This window comes from Cygnus olor, chromosome 2 (genome assembly GCF_009769625.2).
Source record: "Cygnus olor isolate bCygOlo1 chromosome 2, bCygOlo1.pri.v2, whole genome shotgun sequence".
Lineage (NCBI taxonomy): Eukaryota > Metazoa > Chordata > Aves > Anseriformes > Anatidae > Cygnus > Cygnus olor.
The window spans coordinates 130,008,261-130,026,837 of NC_049170.1; the positions used below are offsets into that span (position 1 = coordinate 130,008,261).

At 42.2% G+C, this 18,577-nt stretch overlaps 1 protein-coding gene across 2 annotated transcripts in view; it reads left to right on the forward strand.

Annotated features, from left to right (window-relative positions):
* Positions 1-4,483: 4,483 nt before the first annotated feature.
* Positions 4,484-18,577, forward strand: part of ZC2HC1A (zinc finger C2HC-type containing 1A) — a 44,477-nt gene continuing 30,383 nt past the window's right edge. The window contains exon 1 of one of the 2 annotated variants that reach the window (XM_040546120.1): positions 4,484-4,625. In XM_040546120.1, the coding sequence (XP_040402054.1) occupies positions 4,499-4,625 (127 nt within the window). In that variant the 5' untranslated portion in view covers positions 4,484-4,498. Of the gene's footprint in view, positions 4,626-5,020; positions 5,046-18,577 lie in introns of those variants that run through there. The other variant, XM_040546121.1, reaches the window with a different exon arrangement.

Genomic DNA, 18,577 nt, shown 5'->3' on the forward strand with positions numbered 1-18,577 from the left:
ACCCTTCCCTGTGCTGGCACAGCAGGTCACTTAGCCATGCAGGGAACCAGAGAAATGCGCAGAACAGATGATGGTTGAGCGTCACTTACCCAGTCCTACCTGGATAAATCCCCAAACCACCTGAGTACATCAACACTTTGGCCAGCACAAGGGGCAGAATGAAGAACTGAGAAATGATGGTCATCAGGGGACAACTGGTTTTAGTGGCAGTAGTGTTTTACTGATCATGAACATATGGCATTTCTCCAGCAGTAGACAGCCTGATGGAAAAAAATAGCTTTTCTTTTGTTGTTTGGTATCCAACTGAAGAATTACATCCCCAGATAAAGTCACATTCCTTGGCCTCCTCTTATTACTGGCTACTTGGTTCAACAAAATATATCTAACAGCATGGCATTCCAGAATTTAAACTGTTATTTTATTGGTGTTTGGGGCATTATTACATCTCATTTGCTCTAATACTTCCAATTTAGATGCAGCTTTATACATTGAGCAATTCATGAGCAAAATCTGTTCACTCCAGCAATGCTCACCAATTTTCATTTTGGCCTCTGGTCTTGTTCTGCCTAATGTGGGAGTCGCAGAGCAAACAAAACCATAAAGAGTACTGAAAAAAAGGCTGGATTGCTAAAAAGATTGATAGCAAAATCACAATACTCCAATTCCGAATATAAATCAGGACTATAATCCACACAAGAAGAACAAAAGGCACTCTTGTACTAATTCAATTGAGGAATTATTTTAGTAGGAGAGTAATCATTCTTGTCTGCAGTCCTCAATTAGCGTTAATTGTAAGAAAAAGCTTATTAGGAATATTTAAATTTTAAAGTCCTCCTGTGCAAGCATATCTGAATTCCCAGAAGCTAGTTTTAGTGCAAAGTGTATTAATTAAAATGCCACTTTGGGAAATCCTTCTTTATCCAATGTTCATTATTAACATGAAAGATAGTGAACAGGTTTTGATTTTCTATGAAGATCTTAGTCATCGTGACAAGGATTCGAATGGTGAAGAAAGGCATTTGAAATGTTAATGAAATTCCAATCATTTTACAGGACTTAGTCCTTTTATAACACTTTTGACCAAAATGAAGGATTTGCAAAGCTTTGCAAAGATCTAGGACAATGTATTGCCAAACTCTGGATCCCAGGATTTGCACTTTCTGAAGTGACTGATGACTTTTGAGTGCTTCAGTTTAGGTGATCATCCATATTAGAATATACAGGAAACCATATTTATTCTACAGCTCCTATTGGCCTGCCCAAACTATTTGTAAGACTCGTAGTCCATTTCCTGCAGCCTTCTTTACCTGGGGTGACTGCTGCCCATATAAATTGTTCTAAGGCTCAGAATCTTATTCCCATTGCATTCTACTAAATATATTCTGTGATCAATATGTGCCTTTCAGATGATCATAATCTGGTTATCTCTATCACATGAGGAGCTGCATGACAAATAGGGCTTGCACAAAAGAAAGGACTAGAGTTCCTTGTGTGACCAGTCACAAGTATCACACACAAGCGAAGAGACATCCTTGCGTACCAGTAACATACCTGGGACCTGTGCACACATTCCTCCGGTTCTTCCTCAAGAGGCTTTGACAGATTCTGATAGAAAGATCTGGTATCACAGCTTCCCTGGATTTTGAAATTCAGGACCCTTTCAAACCTCAGACTGAAATTCCCAGTCTCTTGTCACTTTTGAAAATGTTTCCTTATGCAACCAAAGATACAGACTAAGCTGTGGTTTGCATTTATGCCCACAGTTGGTAGGGAAATTGGGCCTTCATAATTTGTCACCAACTTGGGACTTCACCCCGTTAGCAGCCCCCTCTTTTATACCAACTAAAACTGAGAAACTTTCATGACTGGCCTTCTGAAAAAGACCTGAGTCTTTTTGGAAACTGAATCTGAAGCTAAGGTGGTACCTCTACACTCCTGTCTGAGCTTACCACAGTGTAACTCTCATCTCTCTTCTTTGGAATTCCTCCTGGCATTTGTCCATGCCTAGTTGTGTCTTTGCTAGTGTTTATATTTCCACTCTTCTGATAAAGTATGAGTGAGAAAGATGTGGCTGCTGCACTTACGGCCATGTTTACTTGGTCCTTTTCAGAGATACCAAAGATTCTGAACAGCCACTGTTCAGACTATATGACTGTCTAGAGGCAAAAATTCCTACCCTTGCTGCCCCTGCAAAACAACTGATATGGAAAAGGAACTAAATATGGATGTGGTGCTTACAAGCTTACAATAACATAGCAAATGTAACGTGAGATGCATTAGTAGAAATATTCCCAAAGAGGTGAAGAACTCTAAGTGATACAGTAAGATCACCTCTAAGGGATGGTTTAATGTGTTGATCACACATGAATTACGAACTAATGAGAAATAGGTGAAAAAAAAAAGGGTACCATGATGACTATGGAAATGGGAAGCACGGTTTATGAGGACAGCTTAGAAGAGCTCTACTTTGTTTCGGCTAAGAAGGCAAATACTGAAACAGAATGTATGCTAATTGCCTATAAATACATCAAAGAGATAAACAATAAGGAAAATATTTAAGCCAGAAACCAATGTTGGCACAAGAATGCATACTGCAAACTAACAATTAATCAATTTAGCATGGAATTTAGATAAGAAATCCTGAATATTATACGAATGTCATTGTAGAACAGACTTGCACTTGGAGTAGTACATTTGCAGTGAAATAGCAAAGGCTTGTGTTTTTTCAATACGGAACTAAGGTAAGTTTATGAAGGCATTCATGTGGCACAGTGGCAATGATAATAGAGAACCAGTTCCCATATGATCACAACCAGTTCCCATACGTTCACAACAGCTGAAAGACCCATCATCAGGAGTCTTTTAAGGTATGCTATCAATTACACAATGGATGTTCATACACCAGCCAAAGAAGCCAGGAGAATCTTTTAGCTTTGCAGTAGCACGGTCACAAGCCCACTAGCTTTATAAGCCAGATCTTATTTCCTTCACTTCTCAGATGAGTGAATAATGAGTGATAATGAGATGACACAGTGGATCAATGGCACCGTGGCAGAGCAAAACTAAACAGTATGTCTGTTTCCGGTACAGGATTCTGTCTGAAGACATCTAGGCTAGGATTTGACTACTCTAATACGGGTGTTTACTATTTACTTGCCTGCACCTGAGCCAGTCATGTGACACTAATAATTGTTCACTTTGTAGTTGGTGCTGAATTAGTCAGTAAGGCTAATTTTCCTCTTGGCTGGAGCTTAGGCTGTGATTCATCTCCTCCAGAAACAGGTGTTATGTTTGGCTAGACAGATCTCGCCCTCTATCCCATAGACTGCATAAACTACAGAGACAAATCTTTCTTGGCTGTAATGGGAAATCTAACAATTAACTTAGCTCACTACATTGAAGACACTTAACAATGGGTGAGCTGAAGTTATCCCCTGCCCTAATTTATAATAAAAACAACCACAAATTTCAAAGAGAAACAAGGAATCAAACTACACCAAACACTTCTCTCATACAAAACCCTTCACTAAATCGCAAACACAAGATAAAAGTTATGCTTATGGTTTCATTATAAAGGATTTGCCTGCTGAAAGATGAAATTATCCCAGGCCTCTGCTTTTGAACTTGCAGTCCAAATATGAAAATATCATGAAAGGAAGAGACCTTCTGCAGCGCTACCATCATGGTTAGGTAAGCAGGCAGCTATGGCAAACTTTGGCTCATTTATGTTTTATGTCGAAGCTTTAGTAGATAATTTGCAAAAGTTAGTACTCTGCAACGTGGTGGCAAACTAGTTCCTTCTAGCAGGGCCTGTAATTTTACAAGCATGATAGATCAAAGGCAAATTTGAAATGTATTTTCAGCATGATTCTAAACTACCAAGAAAAACTGTAGCATTACTGTACTTCAAGTTTTTTGTCACAAAGGGTGATTTAAACCCTTTGTTTATCATGGCTTACATGCTGACTGTTTGGCATGCAGCACATGGATGTGCGTCCTGTGCTAAGGCAATGCAGAGAAGACAGCGTGGCCAAAATCTAAGGCTGAATTTAAGTTTTTATGTATTTATTTTGCTTTGAGTTGCATTCCCAGGTGTGATTGTGACAGTGGCCATGGTTTTATGGACAAGGAAATCTGTAGGGACTGACTTGTCTGGAACAACCAGAGAAATGATTGACAAGTGTCTAAAGACAGTGGTAATTTCAGTAAGGTTTACTGTTGATTGTGCAGAAAAACTTTATTAGTTGCTCATAGCAGATTGCTGCCACCAACTCAAATGAAAGATGTTAAAAATTAATTCCGAAATAAGGCTTTACAGAAAAAAAAAAAAAATCTTGAAATGCTTTGCTGCTACATATTTGGAGATTTAAAAAATCGGGAGGAGCTATGGCAAAACCAGCTGAGGCGTTCGCCTGTGTAATGGAGCCCTGCTGGTGTCTGTCAGCCCCGAGGGGCGGTGAGGGCCGGGCCCGCCCGCGCCGCCCGCGCCGCCCGCCCAATGGCAGCGGCGGATGTTGGCGGGCCGGGCGGTGGCGGCGTTGCCACGGCAGCAGCGGTGGGGCTGGGCCGGGCCGGGCCGGGCGTTGGTGGCGGCGGTCGGGGCTGCGCCATGGAGGGGCTGGAAGGTGAGGGGCCGCGCCGGGCAGCGAGCGGCGGTTTTGGGGTGGCGAGCGGAGGAGGGGGCGGCGGCCCCACGCGGAGCCCGGCGGGCAGGGCCGCGCTTTGTCTCCGGCCCTGCCTCGCCGCCGCAGCCCGGCCGTGGGTGGTGTGGGAGCCCCGCTGCCCCCGGGCCGCTGTGGCCCGGGAGGGCTGCGTGGAGCCCGTGCCTGCTGCCTTTTGTTTTTGCAGGCAGAGGACTGAGCTGGGTGTCAGGGTACGCTCATAATGCTGGGGAAGTGGTCAGTGCGCTAGGTGTGTGTTTGCTGGCACTATTGGCAACTTTATGCTGTGCCAGATGAATTAAGGTGTCGTTGCTCTTCAGAGTATCCATCGGTATCGGCTTGGGATTCTAGAAGTTGCGGCTCGCCTTCAGAACATGTCAGTAGGTCTGTCATTACTGTGCTTTACGAGCTGCTTTAGCCATATGAAAAAAAAAAAAAATACAGGCCTGTTCTGAGTAGCTGTCGCAAAATAGTTATTAAGGCTTCCAGGCTGTGCTTCACTAAAGATAATTGAGTGTTTAAATAGGAGGGAGCACCAGCGAGCCTTTGTTCTGTGTCCCTTGTAGCACAGTTGGAGAACAGAGGTAATTCTCAATGTCTTCGTTCCTTAATAGATTTTACAGTCAGACTGTTCTTGTGGCTAGTGACTTCATCAAGGCAATAAATCTGGGCAACATGATTTGGCATTCAAATCCAAAAAGATTCTCTCTTATTTAATTTACTCTTATGCCTTGCTTACTATTAATGTCTATTAATTAAATTTGAAAGACAGTGTCCAGTGCTTTATCGAATAATCCTTTTTTTGTCTCTGACTGATGACAATCCCATGCTTCCTGTCCAGAAAGGGAAAGACTGCTTTAATTTTGAGTCAGCAATGTGTTTGACTGCAGCTGGGACTGCATATCATCTGCAGCTCATCAATCAATTGGTTTGGCTGTGAGCTAGCTTAGCAAGGCCAGCCATGCCAGCTGTGTTTTATAAGCTCTGGTACCTTCATAACAGACGGTGGGAAGACAAATGATCTACAGGTTACAGCGGAAGCCTGAAAAATTTTGTTGTTCTTGGGGTAGAATTTCTCACTGTTCTGACTTCTGGAGCTGGTTTACATTTTCTTTGTATTTCAGTAGGCATAGGGAGTGGTAGGAGGAAGAATGTTAAATTGTAGAGCTAACTCTCATGTTTACTCTCTGATGCTTTTCTTCAAAGTACTTTCAGAAGCTAGGCTTATCAAAGTAATGTTGTTTTCCGTGATGTGGAATGTTCATTCTGAACACTCAAGATTAATTTAAGAATAGCTCAGGTAATAATACGTTTCTAAAACTCGAGGTGACCTTTGGTTCTGAAGACTCGCATCCCACCCTGTTATTCAGTGTCCTTGAGTATTAAAGTTCTTGAAACTGAGCAATGTAATTCTTGGCATCTTTGTGGGTCAGTTTGTACTTTTTTTCTTTCTTTAAACATTGCTGAAACACAAAATACTTTTTTTTTTCTTCAAAACATGATTTATCAATGTTGCTTGAGCTGCAGAGTACATAAGTAAACAGGGCTTTTGCACAGTTTTTCGATTTAAGCCACCTCTGATGCCCATAGATTGGGCTCGAATGCAGTTTGTGTAGGGAGGCAGCCTCGAGAGGAAAATGAAGGCAAAGCCAATAGCAATAATGAATTATTTCACTTGGGTATCATGCTTTTGTTGTTATTGCTTTACTGGCAGTCAGCAGAACATTGCTGGTTGCCATTTTAGACTAAGTCTGTACTTAGGACCACGCTTCCACAGTCATATTTATTGCATGTGGAAGCATGGGCTGCTCCTGAAATCTGTCTCTGCCTGCTCCCTGTCTTGGGTTGGGGCTTAGCAAAATGAATTCCCAGAGCTGACCTGTACAGCTGGTGCTGGCAGTTCTGAGTGTGAGGGATGTAATTACGGTGGGGGGCAGGACTTGGGCTTTTGGCTGCAGCCTGCTGGCATGTTTTTATGACTGTGGAAGGCCCCCTCAGGCTGGGGGTGCTTGGCCTGGGCTTTCAGCCTTCCGAAGCTGGTGTGTTAATTTTCTGAAGCTCAGCAATATAGATGTGGGATCTATTTCTGATTGTGCAAGCATGCTTTTAATAAGAAATAACTTTATCCAGTTAATAACGATTCTTTCCATGATGTGGAGAGTTGAATGCGTATTACTTGGATTGTGGATATGCATTGGTGACATTTAAAAGCTGATTAATGTTTCTGATGTCGTGATTGCATTTTTCTTGCTGTGTGCAAGTTTAAATGTTCAGTGAAATAGCAAAGTAGGTTTCTGTGTGACTTAAATGTATCTTTCCAAATCCACTTTTTTTTTTTTTTGGAGTGTGCTTTATTATTTTATCTGTATACCAGCATTGCTGTATTACTACACTGATACTGAAAGTGAAATTTAAGATTGTGAGCTTTGTAAAAAGGAATTAGTGCGCACACGTCGCTACAAGTGACAAGTCTGATGTACACTTCAAAACTTAAACTTAAATCTCACGTTCCTAGTGTGACATTTGTTACTCTGTTGCCGCCTTGGTGTTTGGCTGTTTCTCCATTTTCATTTAATTTAATGGTGAAAATGCTTAGAGGAGTAGGCTCTCTGTGCCTGCAAAATACAGTAAGGTGAGCTGAAAAGCCCTGTCCGGGACAGTCCAGCACGTGCTGAATGGCAGGACAGTTTTTGACGGGCCAACATGTGCTTGTGGCTGTCACTGCTGGCTGGCAGGGAAGAAGCTGTCACTGTCACACTGGCACGTTTGACTGCTCTCCAGTCTGTTGTTTTTTTTCTGGGAGGATGCCGGCAACAGCTGCTTGAGCTGACGAAATGCCTCTTCTCACACTTGTTCACAGCCCGTCCCAGCGGGTCAGCACTGCTGCTGCCTAAGGAATAAAGGGCACGGGGCAGCTGTGTCCGAGGGAGAAAGTCCAGCTCCTTGTGGTAGGTAATGGCTGTGCTTGCCCAGCCCCAGTGGCCTCCTCCAGCCCTCGCTGCAGCAGCTGGGGCAGGCTGGTTGTGGCTGGAAAGGGACGGGTGGCTGCTTGCTCAGGAAATAGCCTGCAGTCTCCAGCCCAGAGCTTTCCCTTGTGGGTGCCAAGCAGGGACTGCTGTGATTAAGCATTTAGTCTCTGAGCAATCTGGGTGTGCCCTGGAGGTCTGTTAAGAATAAGGCTTGCTGTAGAGCGCCTTCTCCCAGGAGCTGGGATCTGTGCTGAAATAGCATTTGTCTCTGGACCCTTCGCTTACCCTGATCGTGGCTGACATGCCCCACCCCAAATGGTTCAGGCATTCTGCTGTGGGGTTTTATCTGAGTAAAACCATCGGATGCAAGCACACATGCTTGCTTTCACGGAATTTCTGAAAGAGCCAATGCCCACTCTCCTTTCCTTTTTTCTTTTTTTTTGTCATACTGTAGGAAATTATTTCTGTTTGAAAACAAAATAATATTAATGTGAGTTTCCTTTTCCTTTAGCGTACATCTTTGTCTTGCCTCTCTGGATGTGTACAGCAGCCTCCTTACTTTGGCAGCCATTTTCTTAAGCTGCATTTAAGAGAGCCTTCTGCCTTTTTGTTACATTTTGGCTTTTTTTTTTCTCCTCAAAGTGTGTAATCTGTCCAAAGGCAGAATTAATTTTATGGTACAGTTCTAAAAAAGAAAGCAAGTTGGAAACTACTAAAGACATTTTGAAATGTAAAACTATTATTAAGGTGTGTGTGTATATATATATATATTTAAAAGGTGTGTATATATTTTTAAGAATCTGTTAGTCTGGTAGCTATTAAAGCACAATAATAAGTATGACTTTGCATCAAACTGCTCTTTTATGCATAATTGCACCTCTGCTGAGTGATTTATTTTTTACATTTAATATGCTGAATAACTGTGGACATGTTTACTTTTTCCAAGGCAATTATATTTTTGGTTAATGTTTGTTTTGGAGAAGAAACTGAAACAAAGTGTTTTACTTGAAGAACAGTTCTGAAAACTAAACATAGGCTCCTGTGATAGGGGAAGTGTGTTATCAAAATATATTTCACTTCTAAAGGAAAGGAAGGAAAATGCATATACAGGAGTTCAGCTGTTTCAGATTATTGTTTCTTCAGCATCTTAGAGCTAGTGGATCATATCCCTGTGCATTTTTAACTTAAATTGCAGAAACTGGCTTGATCTAGTCATTGAACTCAATGGGTTAAATAAAGTGGGAAGAAGAGTGTATTTTACCTGCACACTATGGTGTGGTTGTTATCAAAAGCTGTTGTTTCATTTCATTAAAATCTGGTTCCGGGACTATGTTCAACAGTTGATGGAGGAGAGCTTACTTTTTAAAGAAATTCCTTAAAAATAATATATTGAGTACTATTATTATTATAAATGAAGCTTCTTATCAACATTATTTTTACCACATTGTGTTGGTCCGTTAACCAGGTAATACTCTGACAAACAGGCAGACTTAGATTGGGACTGTTCTGTCCAAGTGCTTTTGAGTAGTGGTAGTGTGTGCAGTTTCTAGGAGCTGCTTGGAGCTGCCTTGGCGTAAGGTCAGAGCCAGAAGGCCAGTCTTTGCTGCACGCCTGCCTGCTGTCATGATGCTTGCAGCCGAATGCAGGAGGACAGCAAGCTCATGATGCCAAAATAGAACTCTTTAACCATACATTGATTTTTTGCGGGTCACGTGCTTTCTCGTGGCTAGTGGTTGATGTTAAAGCTCATTAACAGAAGACCAAATAATGTATTCAGAAGTCAAATTGATCAAATAGCGCTACTTAGTTGCCCTGAGCTTTGCTGTGCTTCCCTATGCATTACAGGGGAAGCTCTCAGAGATTTTTCTGGTTAGGTGACATGACTGAGTGCCTCTCCCAAGTGTCTGTATGTGAGCACTCAGCGTGGGGAGCGATATGGAAGGGAGGATGATGGAAGATGGGAGGAATCAGAGGTCTGCACGCAGTTACAGGGCTGCGGTCTCGCTGGGATCACACGCAGGTGGTTGTGACTGCAGCGCTGCGGTGGCTGGAGACAGGCTCTTCAGGAAGAACCAGCTGGATGGCGAGTGGGGAGGCTGCCTTTTATGTGGGAGAGCAGCAGGAGTACGTGGAGCTTTACTGTGGGACAGATGAGGAGCCAGCTGGGAGCTTATGGATCAGGGTTAGCAGGCAGACCAACGTGGGACATGTCGTGTGTGTCTGCTACAAGCCACCGGGTCAGGAAGAAGGTGAGGTCTCCTTCAGGTACCTGGAAGGAGCCTCAGATTCACAGGCCTTGGTCCTCATGGGGGACTTTACCCATGCTGTTACCTGCTGGAGGGATGGCACAGCAGGGCACAAATGATCCAGAATGCTTCTCATGTGTGTTGATGGCAACTTCCTGACCCAGGTGATCAAGGAGGTGACAAGAGGAGGCACTCCTGCAGCACTTCAGAGCCACAACAAAGGAAGTGTTTGCTCAAGATGTGAGAGTTGGGGCAGCCTTACCTGCAGGGACCATGAGGTGGTTGAATGAAGGATCCTGAGAAGAGTGAGCAGGGCAAAAAGCAGGATCATAAACCTGGACTCGAGGAGATTCTGGCCTGTTAAGGAATCAGCTTTGAAGAATCCCCTGAGATACAGTCCTAGAAAGAAGAGGATCCAGGAGAGCTGGTTATTTTTAAGGATACTTAGTGTGACATCAGAATGTTTTCACATCAGAAGTTACACTTCATACAGTGAAGGGAAGAAGGCAGGGTAGACAGAGAAGAGAGAAGCATACCATGTGAGTTGTGCATGTGCAGCTATTACAACCATTCATAACTGCATGCAATTCATTTCTCAGTCACAAAAATAACTTCTTCGTAGAATCTTCCTCCAGGTTGTCACTTTGAGGCAGTGGGGCTACCCTTGATATTATTTTCAAGGAAGTAATACAGAACTTACCATCATCAGACTCGTGTTCAGTGCAATAACAGCAATTTTGACAAATATAGTGCACTTGCATTGTCAGGCTGGAAAGCTGACATAAAAACATACAAGGTACTATGAAAGCCTTACTGAAGCTTTTCAGCTTGAAGAAATTGAAGTTTTGCTGCTTTTTGTTATCTTTTGGAAGCAGAAGTGACAGGTTTACACAAGATTAGACTTCATTGTCAGTACAGAATTAGATGAAGAGTTCGTCAGTCTTTGCTCTAAAATTAAGTGCAGATAGAAGTAGACAGAAGCAGAATGGTTTGCTGTTTATTGTGGACAACCCGATTGCATAAAAACTTCAAAGTATACAAAAAGTTTGAATAGGAAGAGAGCTTACTATGATTTCCTCTTGCTTTCTCTAACTCTTCCCACAAACTAGTGAATGGCATAGACTATGAAGAATTGGCTTGGTGGGATAAATCATTCCCATCAAACAGTCTTCAGCAACATATTGCAAGTACTGCCCATTGTTAAGGAGTTTGATGTCCTTTTCTTTCGCTTTTACCTCAGAATTAACTTTATCAAAATACCAAAAATTTGCAGAACTAACATCCCGTTTTTTCTTTTTTTCTACTTTTGTACATTAATCTTTTAATTATTCAATGCTCATTAAAATTTGTGTACTAAGCTGTTCAGACAAGTGTTTCACTACCTGTATCACGGCGTCAGTATTTTTTTGGGGTGAGCTTGTTTATGCTATTTATCATCGGTCTTTTTCGTGATGAATGCTGTTAGTTACTGTGTTGATTAAAAAATATAACCCAATCAGTGCTGATTAGTAGACGTAGGTTGGAGAATGACAGCGTAGATGCTGTGGCTTGAGGATGCAGTTCCTCAGTTACTGAGGGGAGTATGTGCACTGAAACTTTTTTTGTACCAGATCTAAGTGGAAAAAATGACTTGCTTTTGGAGATGGGATGGGAGTTGTGCTAAATGTAATAAATGAAATTTTGAAGAAAAATTTGGCAAGCACTCTTTGACTACTAACTTTCAATGGTTGTAGACCACTTGGGTTTGAGTAGGTGATCTCAAAGCTGGAAATTGTGCTGGAGTGTTTCTGCAAGTTTGAACGCAGTGAGGCTTGGTGTTCTGATCATCACAGTTGTCTGACCAAAGACGTTTAGTACTGCCATTGCTGCAGATAAATTAAAGGTTTTGAAGGATAGTCGAACAGTTTTCACATGACAAAATGCTGTTATTAAGGCTAAGTGCTGCTTTAATCTTTGCAGCCTTGCTTCTTTGGAGCGTTCTGCATTTCGTATCTAAGTGCAGACATGACGTGGGAACACAGAGCTTTCCAAAAGAGAAAGCTGTAACGAAACTTCCTTCAGTAGCTGTTCAGCAGTACTGGAGGCTTCTGTTCCCTCTAGGTGTGGAGTCTGTTTACACAACTGCTTAAATCTAAAACGTGACAGTAGGAGCTAGCATTATGCTAGCTTTGACTGTATCAGATCAACCTTGTATGTTTCCCCACAGCTCTATATGCGTGACTGGACAGTGACCATATTTAAAAGGAAAGTGTGCAGTAACTTCTCCATGAGCAGGTAGGAAAAAAATGTACTCAGCGTTGTACTCAGTGATTAGCTGACGGAGGCAAAGCTCTGACAAGGACAGTTTAGAAATACAGGTAATAAGAGTCTGAGAATTAAGCAAAGAGTGTTGGTAATAAAACTCCCAGTCAGTTTTTTTAATTTGGACAGCCAGCATCTTAGTAAGTTGAACTGTCTTTTTAAGAGCTGGTTTCAGGCAGACAGCAGGAGAGTAGGGTATAAAGCTGTATATCGTAATGCTGGCATCGCTTCAACAAAAATGCTTTTGTTGGTATAGACATAACCATTCTGAACCTAATTCTCTTCTCCCGAAGTGTGTTTATCTAAACAGTAGTAATAATGTCATTCTCTAAGTTAACTGAATTTATTCATGTTTAACACCAGCATGTAAACTGCTGGTGATAAGTGATATTACAAATGGGGAAAAGGAAAGCGAAATGTAGCTGCTGAGTCTTGGGTGGTTGTGTAATCAAAATAAGAGCAATTTCTGCATTGTTGCTGGAAAGTAGCCATGGCAGGAAAGATTTCCAGTGCACAGCCATGAAGCTGGCTAGTGAATTACTGGTTCATCTTCAGGGTTGTCTTGCTGGCACAACCCGGAGGAAGCATGAAGTACTAGAAGAGTAAGCTAGTGCTCCTTAACAAATTTGTCACTTGTGTGATTTATCCTCATTTGGGAGGCTTTTATGCACTGAGGAGTGGCATATCAGGAAAATAGTTCCTTAAAGACTGCTAAATTCAGCCATCCACTGCTAAATTTTCAGTTGCTGCTTTAGAGAATACCTTACTGAAGTTATTTGTGAAGTCAATGCAACCTGTTTCTTTTAACTTTTGATTAGGGAGATTAAAAAAAATAAATAAATGAGATCTTTTCTTCTCCTAAAAATCCCAAAGTTTTCAGCTATAATTTTTTTGTTTTTGTTTACTTCTTTTTCATTTTATCAGGCTAAAAACACTCAGAACAAGATTTTTTTTTTGTTCTTAGTGCTTTTTTTATTGTAGTTGTGCTGGAAAACTGTGGCCAAAAATAATTAATTTCAATGAAAAAGATCATAGAACCATAAAATCATTAAGGTTGGAAGAGACCTCCAAGATCATCTGGTCCAACCATCACCCTACTACCAATGTCACCCACTAAACCATGTCCCTAAGTGCCAGGTCTAATCTTTCCTTGAACACCCCCAGGGACGGTGACTCCACCACCTCCCTGGGCAACCCATTCCAATGCCTGACTGCTCTTTCTGAGAAGAAATGTCTCCTAATTTCCAACCTGAACCTCCCCTGGCACAACTTGAGGCCATTCCCTCTAGTCCTATCACTAGTTATCTGGAAGAAGAGGCCGACCCCCAGCTCCCCACACCTTCCTTTCAGGTAGTTGTGGAGAGCAGTAGGGTCTCCCCTGAGCCTCCTCTTCCCCAGACTAAACAACCCCAGTTCCCTCAGCCGGTCCTCACAGGACTTGTGTTCCAGGCCCTTCACCAGCTTCGTAGCTCTTCTCTGGACAAGTTTCAGGGCCTCAATGTCCTTCTTGTAGTGAGGGGCCTGAAACTGAACACAGTACTGGAGGTGCGGCCTCACCAGAGCTGAGTACAGGGGGACGATTGCCTCCCTGGTCCTGCTGGCCACACTATTCCTGATACAAGCCAGGATGCTGTTGGCCTTCTTGGCCACCTGGGCACACTGCCAGCTCACATTCACGTGAGCATTGACCAACATGCCCAGATCCTTTTTCTCTGCCCAGCTTTCCAACCACTCTCCCCCAGGCCTGTAGCACTGCATGGGGTTGTTGTGGCCAAAGTGCAGGACGGGGCATTTAGCCCTGTTGAACCTCATCCCATTGGCGTCTGCACATCCATCCAACCTGTCCAGATCCCTCTGCAGGGACTTCTTACCCTCTGGCAGATTGACACTTCCCTCCATCTTGGTGTTGTCTCCAAACTTACTGAGGGTGCACTCAATTCCCTCATGCAAGTCATCAATAGAGATTTTAAAGAGGACGGGCCCCAACACTGACCTCTGGGGATCGCTACTGGTGATAGGTCACCAGATGGATTTCACTCTGTTCACTCTGGGCGTGGCTGTCCAGCCAGTTTTTAACCCAGCAAAGAGTGTACCTGTCCAAGCCATGGGCTGCCAGCTTCTCCAGGAGAATACTGTGGGAGACCGTGACAAAGGCTTTGCTGAAGTCTAGGCAGACTACACCAACAGGCCTTCCCTCATCCACCAGGCGGGTCACCCGGTCTTAGGAGGAGATAAGGTTGGTGAGGCAGGACTTGCCTTTCATGAACCCATGCTGACTGGGCCTGATCTCGCAGTGGTCCCACATACATTACATGATTGCGTTCAAGGTGACCTGTTCCATCACCTTTCCTGGCACCAAGGTCAGGCTGATCAGCCTGTAGTTCCCCGGCTCCTCCTTATGACCCTTCCTCTGTAGATGGGCGTCACATCAGTACGTCTCCAGTCATCTGGGACCTCTCGGATGACCGTGACCGCTGATAGACGATGGAAAGTGGCCCAGCAATCACATCTGCCAGCTCCCTCAGCACCCTTGGGTGGATCCCATCTGGCTCCATGGACTTGTGACAGTCCAGGTGGAGCAGCAATCTCTAACTTGTTTCCACCTGAACTGTGTGGGGGTTCTTTTGTTCCTTATCCCAGACTTCCAGGTCGGGAGGCTGAGTACCCCCGAGGATAAGTGGTCTGGCTAGTAAAGACATGCAAAGAAGGCATTAAGAACCTCAACCTTTTCCTTATCCTCAGTAGTCATGTTCCCCTCTGCGTCCAGTAAAGAATGAAGATTCTCCTTTGCCCTTCTCTTTCCATTAATATATTTATAAAAACATTTTTTGTTATCCTTGACCATAGGGGCCAGGTTGAGCTCGTGCTGGGCTTTGGCCTTCCTGATTTTTTTCTCTTACTGGGACTGCATCTCTGTCCGCCCACACCGAGGAGGGCTGCCACTGACCTTCCTGCTTCTGGTCTTCTTCCTGCCACATGAGCTGGCTATCAGAGGGCCTAGAAGCTAGAAGTGGTGGGCCAGCTGTAGGGGTCCAGTTTTATAGGGCCCGGAGCAAAGGCAAAGTGGTGGCCACTGTGACCTCAGCAAGGCTCTGTGATGAGTGGCCCATGCGTGGCCAAAGGCGGCTGCATTGGGAGCGGCCTGAAAGATGCCCTCGTGGGAAAAGGAGGAGGGTTAGGGGGGACTGAGGGCCCCTTTTCTGGGGCTGGCTCCCCTGGGCCATTTGGCTTGCCAGAGAGAAAGGCTGCCCCTCAGCCACAGGGACTGCCCTCCACCTCCCATCCTGTGCCCTGGGTTTATTTTTAAGACTGGTTTTGAGGTAATTTCATTCTATTCTTTATGTAAAAGAACAGAAGCAAGATGCATCTTCAGACCTAATTCCCATGTGCTTTCTGATGTAAATAGGTAGGTGCACACGGAAGTTACCATGTACTAAAATAGCTGTTTTGCAATAAAAATAATAATAATAAAGAATAGGATGGTACCTACCACACAATGCTACTTGTAATAACAGAAAATTACTCAGATACAGAAACTCAGTCCTAATATAAGAAATTGGCCATCCGTAATTGCTTACTCACTACTATTTTGAATCATCATAGAACCATAGAATCATTAAGGTTGGAAGAGACCTTCAAGATCATCTTGTCCAACCATCACCCTACTACTGATATCACCCGCTAAACCATGTCCCTAAGTGCCAGATTATCCTCTTTATTGCTAGTCTTGGAAATACTAACTTTTAACATTACTGAAAAAATGTTAAGCATTTTTCTCTCCTTTATTTTGTTCATTTATGTCACTTGTTACTTACATAGCTTCTGCATAACAAGTATACAGACTGACTGCATTAGGTATCTTACATGAATGTCTTTAAGGAAAAAAAAAAAAAGTTCCCCACCAACTCTTTTCCTACTTTAACAGTTTCAATCCCATGTTTTGTTTTAAAATTAGCAGGTTTCTTGTTGGTGTAGCTCACCTCTCTGTAAGGGAAGACTTGGAGCCCAGGAGAGAGAAATGTTAAGATTTTATGGGTTTTCTTTCTTTCTTTCTTTTTTTTTTTTTTTTTTTACTTTAAAGAAGAGGAAATTGAGAAAGGAATGAAGGTGTGCAGATCTAAAGGACTGTGGGCTTCCCATTTTCAGTACAGCTTCAACTTTTTTTTAAAGTAACTTCCTTTTGGTTTTGGGTCAGTGATCTGTATTATGGGGAGAAAAGGGGTGGCAGTAGCAACAGCTCCTGGCAAATATGATTTTGCCTGGCAGCAGCGACAGAGGGTTAGGAATGCCTCAGGGAAGTACAGCTCTGTAACTGTAGCTGCAGGGAGTGCTAACTTGCTTTTGTTACTACGTGTTGGTATGTCGTGTGTAAATACTGCTAGAGCACTGAGCATCTATCAAGTCACAGAATGGCCGAGGTCAGAAGGGACCTCTGAGGATCATCTTGTCCAACCCCCCTGCCAAGCAGGATCACCTAGAGCACTACTTTCTTTCTTTTTTTTTCTTTTTTTTCTTTTTTCCCATGGGAAATTTAAATGCAAACCTGAATTCCAGAGTTCAGTGAATAGAAGAATGGGGTGGAAAAGCCATTCTTCGTTTACTAAGGCAGATATTTGAAAGAATTCTTTCAAATTCTTAATCTTGTACTATGCACCTGATTTTAAGGTCACTATTTGTGATTTATTTCAGCTAATTTATTAAAGTCACAAATGGCATCACTTTATATTTCCCTGAAATACATCTCTTACTGGTAATTTCTTCAAAGCTGAGAATTAAATTAGAATAATGTGATGAAAGAAAGTTGTGTTTTTTCTTTTTAACAAGACTTCGCAGTGATGTCTGCTAGCATTATTAAGAGTGCTGAGAACTGTGAAGAATAAAGTAGTGAAAGAAAAATAATCTGTGCATACCTTGTATTTTTTGATTGGGAGAATTGAGGAAAGCCCAGGACATCGCAACTTCACCCTTGAAAAAAAAAAGATGAGGGCAGGTTCCAGCCATCTGAACTATGTACAAGCAGCTTGCATGTTGTTACTTGTGACTAATGTTGTGCTCAGGCTTGAGATTTTTACAGGAAGAGGCCTATGGAAAAAAAAAAAATCAGACATGATTATTTAAAATAGAGAGGGAAAAAAATTAAAAAGTTCCCATTAAGTGTTGCTAACACGCAAATGTAAGTCAGATGCAAGAACAGAAGAAAATCAAGATTTATCTGCAATATCTTCTCTTTCCTACTTTCCCCTTACTTGTGTGCATGCAAATCCACTTGCATTTAGATGACAGAAAAGGAAGTTTAATTATGACTTCAGCTTTAGGACTCAAAATTGCTGTCAGTGCAGCCCTGCTATGGTGTGTTAAGAGTCTCCATGTCTACATGGAGAAGGTGTATAAATAATGAAAACGTGGTATGAACAGAAATGTGTTAAATTGCAGAACGCATTTTGTATCATTTGTAGTTCTTAAAACTTGTTGTAGTATATTGATACATCATGCATGTTTACATACTGATAATGTATTTCATTTGAGTAATTGAAAAAGACAGGAATAGGTTTAACAGTTATGTATCGGCACCAGAAATCTCATTCAATTTTAACCTTCAAATTTGGGGAAAAAATGTATTTTTGGGGAACCATGGCTGCCTGAATCTGCATTTGCTTGCCATGAAAAATTTTGTTAGGTTTTCTGTTTTTTTAGGATTGGTCCTACAGTTAATTGACAAGTATGTACATTTAGTTGGAAAATGGTTTTCCACTGAGGAATCAGGAACAAAAAATGATCGAACCTTTGAACCTTCCTATGTTCTTAACTTTTAGTTTCAACCATTAGTTTGCCTGAAGTACAAGTCAATTGAAAGTGCTTCTATTTTAATTGAAAGTGCTTCTATTTTCCCAGTATAAATAGAGGGAGCTGTATCATCTGCAAATGTCAATTTCTTCCTCTGTACTCAGTCTAACCAATCTTAAACTTGATCCAAGTTTACTGCCTCTTGATAGATGTATACACATGGTATAAAAATATTTCTACAGCTCTTGTACAGTACTAAATATAGTAGATACCTGTCATTCGGAAACTATGCAGTTTTTCATCTCTTACACAATACCATTGCTTAATGCATACTATATGAACATACCTGCTTGCCTAGACTTGGATACTTTGGCTTGTTAGTCTTTTATCTATTTCTATAAACCAGTTGTATGTCAAGTATAATGTTTACATTTTTGTACCAGTGCTTGAATTGCCACTTCTGAAATGCTTATGTAAACTGTCAGTAATAACCTGTATAAAGTGGATTGTAAAAAGAGCCTTCAATAATTTTTCTTTCGAAGAGCAAGTGGAATAGTTTAACTTAATAGAGAGAAATAAGTGATGGGCTGTGGCTTCCATTTGATGCTGTAACAGG